General features: G+C 53.1%; 2 protein-coding genes across 2 annotated transcripts; both read right to left on the bottom strand.

Moving 5' to 3' along the window:
• Positions 1-1,639: 1,639 nt before the first annotated feature.
• Positions 1,640-4,770, bottom strand: LOC120982962 (variant surface antigen E-like). The gene is made up of 3 exons (XM_040413060.1): positions 4,599-4,770; positions 2,897-3,476; positions 1,640-1,649 (listed from the first exon to the last, which is right to left on the bottom strand). Exons 1-3 carry the CDS (start codon positions 4,768-4,770, stop codon positions 1,640-1,642), a joined length of 762 nt encoding a protein of 253 aa, XP_040268994.1.
• Positions 4,771-10,106: 5,336 nt separating this feature from the next.
• Positions 10,107-13,451, bottom strand: LOC120982961 (proteoglycan 4-like). The gene is made up of 3 exons (XM_040413059.1): positions 13,423-13,451; positions 11,190-12,007; positions 10,107-10,252 (listed from the first exon to the last, which is right to left on the bottom strand). The coding sequence occupies exons 1-3, from the start codon at positions 13,449-13,451 to the stop codon at positions 10,107-10,109; spliced, it is 993 nt and encodes a 330-aa protein (XP_040268993.1).
• Between the last annotated feature and the right edge of the window lie 317 nt (positions 13,452-13,768).

The following is a 13,768-nucleotide window of genomic DNA, read 5'->3' as shown; positions in this document are numbered from 1 at the left end:
ACATTATAACACTCTGCACCCCACATGTTATAACATTCTGCACCACACACGTTATAACACTCTGCACCCCACACATTATAACACTCTGCACCCCACACGTTATAACACTCTGCACCCCACGCATTATAACACTGTGCACCCCACACGTTATAACACTCTGCACCCCACACGTTATAACACTCTGCACCCCACGCATTATAACACTGTGCACCCCACACGTTATAACACTCTGCACCCCACGCATTATAACACTCTGCACCCCACACGTTATAACACTCTGCACCCCAGACTTTATAACACTCTGCACCCCACACATTATAACACTGTGCACCCCACACCTTATCACACTCTGCACCCCAGACTTTATAACACTCTGCACCCCACACATTATAACACTCTGTACCCCACACATTATAACACTCTGCACCCCACAAGTTATAACACTCTGCACCCCACACATTATAACACTCTGCACCCCACACGTTATAACACTCTGCACCCCACACGTTATAACACTCTGCACCCCACACGTTATAACACTCCACACCCCACACATTATAACACTCTGCACCCCACACATTATAACACTGTGCACCCCACACGTTATAACACTCTGCACCCCAGACTTTATAACACTCTGCACCCCACACATTATAACACTCTGCACCCCACACCTTATCACACTCTGCACCCCACACATTATAACACTCTGCACCCCACACGTTATAACACTCTGCACCCCACACATTATAACACTCTGCACCCCAGACTTTATAACACTCTGCACCCCACACATTATAACACTGTGCACCCCACACCTTATCACACTCTGCACCCCAGACTTTATAACACTCTGCACCCCACACATTATAACACTCTGTACCCCACACATTATAACACTCTGCACCCCACAAGTTATAACACTCTGCACCCCACACATTATAACACTCTGCACCCCACACGTTATAACACTCCGCACCCCACACATTATAACACTCTGCACCCCACACATTATAACACTGTGCACCCCACACGTTATAACACTCTGCACCCCAGACTTTATAACACTCTGCACCCCACACATTATAACACTCTGCACCCCACACCTTATCACACTCTGCACCCCAGACTTTATAACACTCTGCACCCCACACATTATAACACTCTGAACCCCACACATTATAACACTCTGCACCCCACACGTTATAACATTCTGCACCCCACACATTATAACATTCTGCACCCCACACATTATAACATTCTGCACCCCACACGTTATAACACTCTGCACCCCACACGTTATAACACTCTGCACCCCACACATTATAACACTCTGCACCCCACACATTATAACACTCTGCACCCCACACGTTATAACATTCTGCACCCCACACATTATAACACTCTGCACCCCAGACTTTATAACACTCTGCACCCCACACGTTACAGGCCTCCCCGTCCCTCGTCCTCACCTCGTGTTGTTTTCCTCAGTCTGTCGATTATAAAAGTGAGGAAATTTCTTTAAGGAAAAGGAACAGTGGGTTACACATTGACAATTTTCAGGGGTCAAAGTTCAGAGGTCAATGATAAATAAAGGTAAATAAGGAAAATGCTGGATGCAGACTGGGCGGCCACTTTATTAGTACGACCTATTTAATTAGGAGGGTTACAAGTCCAATGGGTAAAGCGAGAGGTCTCCTGGAGTTAGGCCCTCGTCTGGTTAGGGAGGTCTAACTCACCGATTTGAATGGGTGAGAGCAGCTGTGGACCATGTGGAGCGTCTGAGAGCTATAAGGATGTACCTCGACCTGCCCGCCAAGGTCTAGGTGACCACTACAGATCACACGTGCTCACTGTCCCCGGGCAGGACGATCATTCATCCTTACAGCGCTGTTTGACAAGGCTTCTTCCACCTCCTTTTGCCCCACTCCCACTTACCTAAATTATCCACGTAGTGGACTTTGTCAGATTCTCCACATGGTCCACACCTGAGTCCATATCTTCACGTACAGCACTCCGCACCGCAGAGGTGCCTGTATTCATGTACCTACCCCTGTATCGTACAGATCTCAGGACTTTCAGAACTGAGTACACAGCCTGTGAGGTATTTGCTCCTATGCTGGGCAGGTATTTCTGTATATATTGTAGGCCGTCTACGAGGAGACATAAGTGTCGGCCGTCTAATGGTCATATCTGGAGCTCTCGGAAGAAAGATACGTTCATTTGCCTCAGAATCCTGGACTGCCATGGTTTGACTAAATATACTTCTTGGAGATTGCCTCCTACCACTGAGCACCAACTAAACCAGGGTGTCGACCAGAGGCTCATGATCTGTGGTGGCTCCACGAGGTGATGAATACTGGTCACGTGGACAAGAAATTAGATGGAGGTCCTCACTACCATTCTCACCAGTCCATGAGTATACCACCCTGGTATTACTGTCCTTCTGTTACTGGAGAGATCTACCAGGCTGAGCTTAGTGCTTCTGTTACAGGAGGGATCTACCAGGCTGGGCTCAGTGCTTCTGTTACTGGAGAGATCTACCAGGCTGAGCTTAGTGCTTCTGTTACTGGAGGGATCTACCAGGCTGGGCTCAGTGCTTCTGTTACTGGAGGGATCTACCAGGCTGAGCTCAGTGCTTCTGTTACTGGAGGGATCTACCAGGCTGGGCTCAGTGCTTCTGTTACTGGAGGGATCTACCAGGCTGGGCTCAATGCTTCTGTTACTGGAGGGATCTTCCAGGTTGGGCTCAGTGCTTCTGTTACTGGAGGGATCTACCAGGCTGAGCTCAGAGCTTCTGTTACTGGAGGGATCTACCAGGCTGGGCTCAGTGCTTCTGTTACTGGAGGGATCTACCAGGCTGGGCTCAATGCTTCTGTTACTGGAGGGATCTAACAGCCTGGTCTCAGAGCTTCTGTTATTGGAGGGATCAACCAGGCTGGGCTCAGTGCTTCTGTTACTGGAGGGATCTACCAGGCTGGGCTCAGTGCTTCTGTTACTGGAGGGATCTACGAGGCTGGGCTCAGTGCTTCTGTTACTGGAGGGATCAACCAGGCTGGGCTCAGTGCTTCTGTTACTGGAGGGATCTACCAGGCTGGGCTCAGTGTTTCTGTTACTGGAGGGATCTACCAGGCTGGGCTCAGTGCTTCTGTTACTGGAGGGATCTTCCAGGTTGGGCTCAGTGCTTCTGTTACTTGGGGGATCAACCAGGCTGGGCTCCGTGCTTCTGTTACTGGAGGGATCTACCAGGCTGGGCTCAGTGCTTCTCTTACTGGAGGGATCTACCAGGCTGGGCTCAGTGCTTCTGTTACTTGGGGGATCAACCAGGCTGGGCTCCGTGCTTTTGTTACTGGAGGGATCTACCAGGCTGGGCTCAGTGCTTCTCTTACTGGAGGGATCAACCAGGCTGGGCTCAGTGCTTCTGTTACTGGAGGGATCTACCAGGCTGAGCTTAGTGCTTCTGTTACTGGAGGGATCTACCAGGCTGGGCTCAATGCTTCTGTTACTGGAGGGATCTACCAGGCTGAGCTCAGAGCTTCTGTTACTGGAGGGATCTACCAGGCTGGGCTCAGTGCTTCTGTTACTGGAGGGATCTAACAGCCTGGGCTCAGAGCTTCTGTTACTGGAGGGATCTACCAGGCTGGGCTCAATGCTTCTGTTACTGGAGGGATCTACCAGGCTGGGCTCAATGCTTCTGTTACTGGAGGGATCTACCAGGCTGGGCTCAGTGCTTCTGTTACTGGAGGGATCAACCAGGCTGGGCTCAGTGCTTCTGTTACTGGAGGGATCTACCAGGCTGGGCTCAGTGCTTCTGTTACTGGAGGGATCTACCAGGCTGGGCTCAGTGCTTCTGTTACTGGAGGGATCTTCCAGGTTGGGCTCAGTGCTTCTGTTACTTGGGGGATCAACCAGGCTGGGCTCCGTGCTTTTGTTACTGGAGGGATCTACCAGGCTGGGCTCAGTGCTTCTCTTACTGGAGGGATCAACCAGGCTGGGCTCAGTGCTTCTGTTACTGGAGGGATCTACCAGGCTGAGCTTAGTGCTTCTGTTACTGGAGGGATCTACCAGGCTGGGCTCAATGCTTCTGTTACTGGAGGGATCTACCAGGCTGAGCTCAGAGCTTCTGTTACTGGAGGGATCTACCAGGCTGGGCTCAGTGCTTCTGTTACTGGAGGGATCTACCAGGCTGAGCTCAGAGCTTCTGTTACTGGAGGGATCTAACAGCCTGGGCTCAGAGCTTCTGTTACTGGAGGGATCTACCAGGCTGGGCTCAATGCTTCTGTTACTGGAGGGATCTACCAGGCTGGGCTCAATGCTTCTGTTACTGGAGGGATCTACCAGGCTGGGCTCAGTGCTTCTGTTACTGGAGGGATCAACCAGGCTGGGCTCAGTGCTTCTGTTACTGGAGGGATCTACCAGGCTGGGCTCAGTGCTTCTGTTACTGGAGGGATCTACCAGGCTGGGCTCAGTGCTTCTGTTACTGGAGGGATCTTCCAGGTTGGGCTCAGTGCTTCTGTTACTTGGGGGATCAACCAGGCTGGGCTCCGTGCTTCTGTTACTGGAGGGATCTACCAGGCTGGGCTCAGTGCTTCTCTTACTGGAGGGATCTACCAGGCTGGGCTCAGTGCTTCTGTTACTTGGGGGATCAACCAGGCTGGGCTCCGTGCTTTTGTTACTGGAGGGATCTACCAGGCTGGGCTCAGTGCTTCTCTTACTGGAGGGATCTGCCAGGCTGGGCTCAGTGCTTCTGTTACTTGGGGGATCAACCATGCTGGGCTCCGTGCTTCTGTTACTGGAGGGATCTACCAGGCTGGGCTCAGTTCTTCTGTTACTGGAGGGATCTACCAGGCTGGGCTCAGTGCTTCTGTTACTGGAGGGATCTACCAGCTTGGGCTCAGTGCTTCTGTTACTGGAGGGATTAACCAGGCTGGGCTCAGTGCTTCTCTTACTGGAGGGATCTACCAGGCTGGGCTCAGTGCTTCTGTTACTGTAGGGATCTACCAGGCTGGGCTCAGAGCTTCTGTTACTGGAGGGATCGACCAGGCTGGGCTCAGTGCTTCTGTTACTGGAGGGATCTACCAGGCTGGGCTCAATGCTTCTGTTACTGGAGGGATCTACCAGGCTGGGCTCAGTGCTTCTGTTACTGGAGGGATCTACGAGGCTGGGCTCAGTGCTTCTGTTACTGGAGGGATCTACGAGGCTGGGCTCAGTGCTTCTGTTACTGGAGGGATCAACCAGGCTGGGCTCAGTGCTTCTGTTACTGGAGGGATCAACCAGGCTGGGCTCAGTGCTTCTGTTACTGGAGTGATCTACCAGGCTGAGCTCAGAGCTTCTGTTACTGGAGGGATCTACCAGGCTGGGCTCAATGCTTCTGTTACTGGAGGGATCTACCAGGCTGGGCTCAGAGCTTCTGTTACTGGAGGGATCTACCAGGCTGGGCTCAGTGCTTCTGTTACTGGAGGGATCTACCAGGCTGGGCTCAATGCTTCTGTTACTGGAGGGATCTACCAGGCTGGGCTCAGTGCTTCTGTTACTGGAGGGATCTACGAGGCTGGGCTCAGTGCTTCTGTTACTGGAGGGATCAACCAGGCTGGGCTCAGTGCTTCTGTTACTGGAGGGATCTACCAGGCTGGGCTCAGTGCTTCTGTTACTGGAGTGATTTACCAGGCTGAGCTCAGAGCTTCTGTTACTGGAGGGATCTACCAGGCTGGGCTCAATGCTTCTGTTACTGGAGGGATCTACCAGGCTGGGCTCAATGCTTCTGTTACTGGAGGGATCTACCAGGCTGGGCTCAGTGCTTCTGTTACTGGAGGGATCAACAAGGTTGGGCTCAGAGCTTCTGTTATTGCAGGGATCAACCAGGCTGGGCTCAGTGCTTCTGTTACTGGAGGGATCTACCAGGCTGAGCTCAGAGCTTCTGTTACTGGAGGGATCTACCAGGCTGGGCTCAATGCTTCTGTTACTGGAGGGATCTACCAGGCTGGGCTCAGTGCTTCTGTTACTGGAGGGATCTACCAGGCTGGGCTCAGAGCTTCTGTTACTGGAGGGATCTACTAGGCTGGGCTCAGTGCTTCTGTTACTGGAGGGATCTAACAGCCTGGGCTCAGTGCTTCTGTTACTGGAGGGATCTACCAGGCTGAGCTCAGAGCTTCTGTTACTGGAGGGATCTACTAGGCTGGGCTCAGTGCTTCTGTTACTGGAGGGATCTAACAGCCTGGGCTCAGAGCTTCTGTTATTGGAGGGATCAACCAGGCTGGGCTCAGTGCTTCTGTTACTGGAGGGATCTACCAGGCTGGGCTCAGTGCTTCTGTTACTAGAGGGATCTACCAGGCTGAGCTCAGAGCTTCTGTTACTGGAGGGATCTACCAGGCTGGGCTCAATGCTTCTGTTACTGGAGGGATCTACCAGGCTGGGCTCAGTGCTTCTGTTACTGGAGGGATCAACCAGGCTGGGCTCAGTGCTTCTGTTACTGGAGGGATTAACCAGGCTGGGCTCAATGCTTCTGTTACTGGAGGGATCTACCAGGCTGGGCTCAGTGCTTCTGTTACTGGAGGGATCTACGAGGCTGGGCTCAGTGCTTCTGTTACTGGAGGGATCAACCAGGCTGGGCTCAGTGCTTCTTTTACTGGAGGGATCTACCAGGCTGGGCTCAGTGCTTCTGTTACTGGAGGGATCTACCAGGCTGGGCTCAGTGCTTCTGTTACTGGAGGGATCTTCCAGGTTGGGCTCAGTGCTTCTGTTACTTGGGGGATCAACCAGGCTGGGCTCCGTGCTTCTGTTACTGGAGGGATCTACCAGGCTGGGCTCAGTGCTTCTCTTACTGGAGGGATCTACCAGGCTGGGCTCAGTGCTTCTGTTACTTGGGGGATCAACCAGGCTGGGCTCCGTGCTTTTGTTACTGGAGGAATCTACCAGGCTGGGCTCAGTGCTTCTCTTACTGGAGGGATCTGCCAGGCTGGGCTCAGTGCTTCTGTTACTTGGGGGATCAACCATGCTGGGCTCCGTGCTTCTGTTACTGGAGGGATCTACCAGGCTGGGCTCAGTTCTTCTGTTACTGGAGGGATCTACCAGGCTGGGCTCAGTGCTTCTGTTACTGGAGGGATCTACCAGCTTGGGCTCAGTGCTTCTGTTACTGGAGGGATCAACCAGGCTGGGCTCAGTGCTTCTCTTACTGGAGGGATCTACCAGGCTGGGCTCAGTGCTTCTGTTACTGGAGGGATCTACCAGGCTGGGCTCAGAGCTTCTGTTACTGGAGGGATCTACCAGGCTGGGCTCATTGCTTCTGTTACTGGAGGGATCTACCAGGCTGGGCTCAATGCTTCTGTTACTGGAGGGATCTACCAGGCTGGGCTCAGTGCTTCTGTTACTGGAGGGATCTACGAGGCTGGGCTCAGTGCTTCTGTTACTGGAGGGATCTACGAGGCTGGGCTCAGTGCTTCTGTTACTGGAGGGATCAACCAGGCTGGGCTCAATGCTTCTGTTACTGGAGGGATCTACCAGGCTGGGCTCAGTGCTTCTGTTACTGGAGTGATCTACCAGGCTGAGCTCAGAGCTTCTGTTACTGGAGAAATCTACCAGGCTGGGCTCAATGCTTCTGTTACTGGAGGGATCTACCATGCTGGGCTCAGAGCTTCTGTTACTGGAGGGATCTAACAGGCTGGGCTCAGTGCTTCTGTTACTGGAGTGATTTACCAGGCTGGGCTCAGTGCTTCTGTTACTGGAGGGATCTACCAGCTTGGGCTCAGTGCTTCTGTTACTGGAGGGATCAACCAGGCTGGGCTCAGTGCTTCTCTTACTGGAGGGATCTACCAGGCTGGGCTCAGTGCTTCTGTTACTGGAGGGATCTACCAGGCTGGGCTCAGAGCTTCTGTTACTGGAGGGATCTACCAGGCTGGGCTCATTGCTTCTGTTACTGGAGAAATCTACCAGGCTGGGCTCAATGCTTCTGTTACTGGAGGGATCAACCAGGCTGGGCTCAGTGCTTCTGTTACTGGAGGGATCTAACAGGCTGGGCTCAGTGCTTCTGTTACTGGAGTGATTTACCAGGCTGAGCTCAGAGCTTCTGTTACTGGAGGGATCTACCAGGCTGGGCTCAATGCTTCTGTTATTGGAGGGATCTACCAGGCTGGGCTCAATGCTTCTGTTACTGGAGGGATCTACCAGGCTGGGCTCAGTGCTTCTGTTACTGGAGGGATCAACAAGGCTGGGCTCAGAGCTTCTGTTATTGGAGGGATTAACCAGGCTGGGCTCAGTGCTTCTGTTACTGGAGGGATCTACCAGGCTGAGCTCAGAGCTTCTGTTACTGGAGGGATCTACCAGGCTGGGCTCAATGCTTCTGTTACTGGAGGGATCTACCAGGCTGGGCTCAGTGCTTCTGTTACTGGAGGGATCTACCAGGCTGAGCTCAGAGCTTCTGTTACTGGAGGGATCTACTAGGCTGGGCTCAGTGCTTCTGTTACTGGAGGGATCTAACAGCCTGGGCTCAGAGCTTCTGTTATTGGAGGGATCAACCAGGCTGGGCTCAGTGCTTCTGTTACTGGAGGGATCTACCAGGCTGGGCTCAGTGCTTCTGTTACTGGAGGGATCTACCAGGCTGGGCTCAGTGCTTCTGTTACTGGAGGGATCTACCAGGCTGAGCTCAGAGCTTCTGTTACTGGAGGGATCTACCAGGCTGGGCTCAATGCTTCTGTTACTGGAGGGATCTACCAGGCTGGGCTCAGAGCTTCTGTTACTGGAGGGATCTACCAGGCTGGGCTCAGTGCTTCTGTTACTGGAGGGATCTACCAGGCTGGGCTCAATGCTTCTGTTACTGGAGGGATCTACCAGGCTGGGCTCAGTGCTTCTGTTACTGGAGGGATCTACGAGGCTGGGCTCAGTGCTTCTGTTACTGGAGGGATCAACCAGGCTGGGCTCAGTGCTTCTGTTACTGGAGGGATCTACCAGGCTGGGCTCAGTGCTTCTGTTACTGGAGTGATCTACCAGGCTGAGCTCAGAGCTTCTGTTACTGGAGGGATCTACCAGGCTGGGCTCAATGCTTCTGTTACTGGAGGTATCTAACAGCCTGGGCTCAGAGCTTCTGTTATTGGAGGGATCAACCAGGCTGGGCTCAGTGCTTCTGTTACTGGAGGGATCTACCAGGCTGAGCTCAGAGCTTCTGTTACTGGAGGGATCTACCAGGCTGGGCTCAATGCTTCTGTTACTGGAGGGATCTACCAGGCTGGGCTCAGTGCTTCTGTTACTGGAGGGATCTACCAGGCTGAGCTCAGAGCTTCTGTTACTGGAGGGATCTACCAGGCTGGGCTCAATGCTTCTGTTACTGGAGGGATCTACCAGGCTGGGCTCAGTGCTTCTGTTACTGGAGGGATCAACCAGGCTGGGCTCAGTGCTTCTGTTACTGGAGGGATTAAGCAGGCTGGGCTCAGTGCTTCTGTTACTGGAGGGATCTACCAGGCTGGGCTCAGTGCTTCTGTTACTGGAGGGATCTACCAGGCTGGGCTAAGTGCTTCTGTTACTGGAGGGATCTACGAGGCTGGGCTCAGTGCTTCTGTTACTGGAGGGATCTTCCAGGTTGGGCTCAGTGCTTCTGTTACTTGGGGGATCAACCAGGCTGGGCTCCGTGCTTCTGTTACTGGAGGGATCTACCAGGCTGGGCTCAGTGCTTCTCTTACTGGAGGGATCTACCAGGCTGGGCTCAATGCTTCTGTTACTGGAGGGATCTACCAGGCTGAGCTCAGAGCTTCTGTTACTGGAGGGATCTACGAGGCTGGGCTCAGTGCTTCTGTTACTGGAGGGATCAACCAGGCTGGGCTCAGTGCTTCTGTTACTGGAGGGATCTACCAGGCTGGGCTCAGTGCTTCTGTTACTGGAGTGATCTACCAGGCTGAGCTCAGAGCTTCTGTTACTGGAGGGATCTACCAGGCTGGGCTCAATGCTTCTGTTACTGGAGGGATCTAACAGCCTGGGCTCAGAGCTTCTGTTATTGGAGGGATCAACCAGGCTGGGCTCAGTGCTTTTGTTACTGGAGGGATCTACCAGGCTGAGCTCAGAGCTTCTGTTACTGGAGGGATCTACCAGGCTGGGCTCAATGCTTCTGTTACTGGAGGGATCTAACAGCCTGGGCTCAGAGCTTCTGTTATTGGAGGGATCAACCAGGCTGGGCTCAGTGCTTCTGTTACTGGAGGGATCAACCAGGCTGGGCTCCGTGCTTTTGTTACTGGAGGGATCTGCCAGGCTGGGCTCAGTGCTTCTATTACTGGAGGGATCTACCAGGCTGGGCTCAGTGCTTCTATTACTGGAGGGATCTACCAGGCTGGGCTCAGTGCTTCTGTTACTGCAGGGATCTACCAGGCTGGGCTCAGTGCTTCTATTACTGGAGAGATCAACCAGGCTGGGCTCAGTGCTTCTGTTACTTGGGGGATCAACCAGGCTGGGCTCCGTGCTTCTCTTACTGGAGGGATCTACCAGGCTGGGCTCAGTGCTTCTGTTACTGGAGGGATCTACGAGGCTGGGCTCAGTGCTTCTGTTACTGGAGGGATCTACCAGGCTGGGCTCAGTGCTTCTGTTACTGGAGGGATCTACCAGGCTGGGCTCAGTGCTTCTGTTACTGGAGTGATCTACCAGGCTGAGCTCAGAGCTTCTGTTACTGGAGGGATCTACCAGGCTGGGCTCAATGCTTCTGTTACTGGAGGGATCTAACAGCCTGGGCTCAGAGCTTCTGTTATTGGAGGGATCAACCAGGCTGGGCTCAGTGCTTCTGTTACTGGAGGGATCTACCAGTCTGAGCTCAGAGCTTCTGTTACTGGAGGGATCTACCAGGCTGGGCTCAATGCTTCTGTTACTGGAGGGATCTACCAGGCTGGGCTCAGTGCTTCTGTTACTGGAGGGATCTACCAGGCTGAGCTCAGAGTTTCTGTTACTGGAGGGATCTACCAGGCTGGGCTCAATGCTTCTGTTACTGGAGGGATCTACCAGGCTGGGCTCAGTGCTTCTGTTACTGGAGGGATCAACCAGGCTGGGCTCAGTGCTTCTGTTACTGGAGGGATCTACCAGGCTGGGCTCAGTGCTTCTGTTACTGGAGGTATCTACCAGGCTGGGCTCAGTGCTTCTGTTACTGGAGGGATCTACCAGGCTGGGCTCAGTGCTTCTGTTACTGGAGGGATCTACCAGGCTGGGCTCAGTGCTTCTCTTACTGGAGGGATCTACCAGGCTGGGCTCAGTGCTTCTGTTACTTGGGGGATCAACCAGGCTGGGCTCCGTGCTTTTGTTACTGGAGGGATCTACCAGGCTGGGCTCAGTGCTTCTCTTACTGGAGGGATCTGCCAGGCTGGGCTCAGTGCTTCTATTACTGGAGGGATCTACCAGGCTGGGCTCAGTGCTTCTGTTACTGCAGGGATCTACCAGGCTGGGCTCAGTGCTTCTATTACTGGAGGGATGAACCAGGCTGGGCTCAGTGCTTCTGTTACTGGAGGGATCTACCAGGCTGGGCTCAATGCTTCTGTTACTGGAGGGATCTACCAGGCTGGGCTCAGTGCTTCTGTTACTGGAGGGATCTACCAGGCTGGGCTCAGTGCTTCTATTACTGGAGGGATCAACCAGGCTGGGCTCAGTGCTTCTGTTACTGGAGGGATCTACCAGGCTGGGCTCAGTGCTTCTGTTACTGGAGGTATCTACCAGGCTGGGCTCAGTGCTTCTGTTACTGGAGGGATCTACCAGGCTGGGCTCAGTGCTTCTGTTACTGGAGGGATCTACCAGGCTGGGCTCAGTGCTTCTCTTACTGGAGGGATCTACCAGGCTGGGCTCAGTGCTTCTGTTACTTGGGGGATCAACCAGGCTGGGCTCCGTGCTTTTGTTACTGGAGGGATCTACCAGGCTGGGCTCAGTGCTTCTCTTACTGGAGGGATCTGCCAGGCTGGGCTCAGTGCTTCTATTACTGGAGGGATCTACCAGGCTGGGCTCAGTGCTTCTGTTACTGCAGGGATCTACCAGGCTGGGCTCAGTGCTTCTATTACTGGAGGGATGAACCAGGCTGGGCTCAGTGCTTCTGTTACTGGAGGGATCTACCAGGCTGGGCTCAATGCTTCTGTTACTGGAGGGATCTACCAGGCTGGGCTCAGTGCTTCTGTTACTGGAGGGATCTACCAGGCTGGGCTCAGTGCTTCTATTACTGGAGGGATCAACCAGGCTGGGCTCAGTGCTTCTGTTACTGGAGGGATCTACCAGGCTGGGCTCAGTGCTTCTGTTACTGGAGGGATCTACCAGGCTGGGCTCAGTGCTTCTGTTACTGGAGGGATCTACCAGGCTGGGCTCAGTGCTTCTGTTACTGTAGGGATCTACCAGGCTGGGCTCAGTGCTTCTGAAACTGGAGGGATCTACCAGGCTGGGCTCAGAGCTTCTGTTACTGGAGGGGTCTACCAGGCTGGGCTCAATGCTTCTGTTACTCTGTAGTTTATAGGTCCATCCACAGGCATCAGAGGAGCCCGAAGAAAACCTTCCCCAGCATTGAAGAACCTCCACCGGAGTCTCTCAGTGACGGATCATATGACCTGTATGTTCTGAGTCTCTCAGTGACGGATCACATGACCTGTACGTTCTGAGTCTCTCAGTGACGGATTACATGACCTGTATGTTCTGAGTCTCTCAGTCACGGATCACATGACCTGTATGTTCTGAGTCTCTCAGTGACGGATCACATGACCTGTATGTTCTGAGTCTCTCAGTCACGGATCACATGACCTGTACGTTCTGAGTCTCTCAGTCACGGATCACATGACCTGTACGTTCTGAGTCTCTCAGTGACGGATCACATGACCTGTACGTTCTGAGTCTCTCAGTGACGGATCACATGACCTGTACGTTCTGAGTCTCTCAGTGACGGATCACATGACCTGTATGTTCTGAGTCTCTCAGTCTCGGATCACATGACCTGTATGTTCTGAGTCTCTCAGTGACGGATCACATGACCTGTATGTTCTGAGTCTCTCAGTCACGGATCACATGACCTGTACGTTCTGAGTCTCTCAGTGACGGATCACATGACCTGTACGTTCTGAGTCTCTCAGTCACGGATCACATGACCTGTACGTTCTGAGTCTCTCAGTCACGGATCACATGACCTGTACGTTCTGAGTCTCTCAGTGACGGATCACATGACCTGTACGTTCTGAGTCTCTCAGTGACGGATCACATGACCTGTACGTTCTGAGTCTCTCAGTGACGGATCACATGACCTGTATGTTCTGAGTCTCTCAGTGACGGATCACATGACCTGTACGTTCTGAGTCTCTCAGTCACGGATCACATGACCTGTACGTTCTGAGTCTCTCAGTCACGGATCACATGACCTGTATGTTCTGAGTCTCTCAGTCACGGATCACATGACCTGTACGTTCTGAGTCTCTCAGTCACGGATCACATGACCTGTACGTTCTGAGTCTCTCAGTCACGGACGACATGACCTGTACGTTCTGAGTCTCTCAGTCACGGATCACATGACCTGTATGTTCTGAGTCTCTCAGTCACGGATCACATGACCTGTATGTTCTGAGTCTCTCATTCACGGATCACATGACCTGTACGTTCTGAGTCTCTCAGTGACGGATCACATGACCTGTACGTTCTGAGTCTCTCAGTCACGGATCACATGACCTGTATGTTCTGAGTCTCTCAGTGACGGATCTCATGACCTGTATGTTCTGAGTCTCTCAGTCACGGATCACATGACCTGTACGTTCTGAGTCTCTCAGTGACGGATCACATGACCTGTACATTC

Source organism: Bufo bufo, assembly GCF_905171765.1.
Source record: "Bufo bufo chromosome 7 unlocalized genomic scaffold, aBufBuf1.1 SUPER_7_unloc_1, whole genome shotgun sequence".
Classification (NCBI taxonomy): domain Eukaryota; kingdom Metazoa; phylum Chordata; class Amphibia; order Anura; family Bufonidae; genus Bufo; species Bufo bufo.
This window is presented reverse-complemented; position numbering and strand designations above follow the sequence as displayed.

Coding starts and splice junctions, on each gene's coding strand:
- LOC120982961 (XM_040413059.1), bottom strand. CDS start 13,451: ATGTCGTCCGTGACTGAGAGACTCAGAAC. Junction 12,008..13,422: donor GTGACTGAGAGACTCAGAAC/GTACAGGTCATG, acceptor TCATCCCTCCAG/TAATAGAAGCACTGAGCCCA. Junction 10,253..11,189: donor CAGCCTGGTAGATCCCTCCA/GTAAGAGAAGCA, acceptor AGATCCCTCCAG/TAATAGAAGCACTGAGCCCA.
- LOC120982962 (XM_040413060.1), bottom strand. CDS start 4,770: ATGGTTGATCCCCCAAGTAACAGAAGCACTGAGCCCAGCCTGGCAGAT. Junction 3,477..4,598: donor CAGCCTGGTAGATCCCTCCA/GTAAGAGAAGCA, acceptor CCAGCCTGGTAG/ATCCCTCCAGTAACAGAAGC.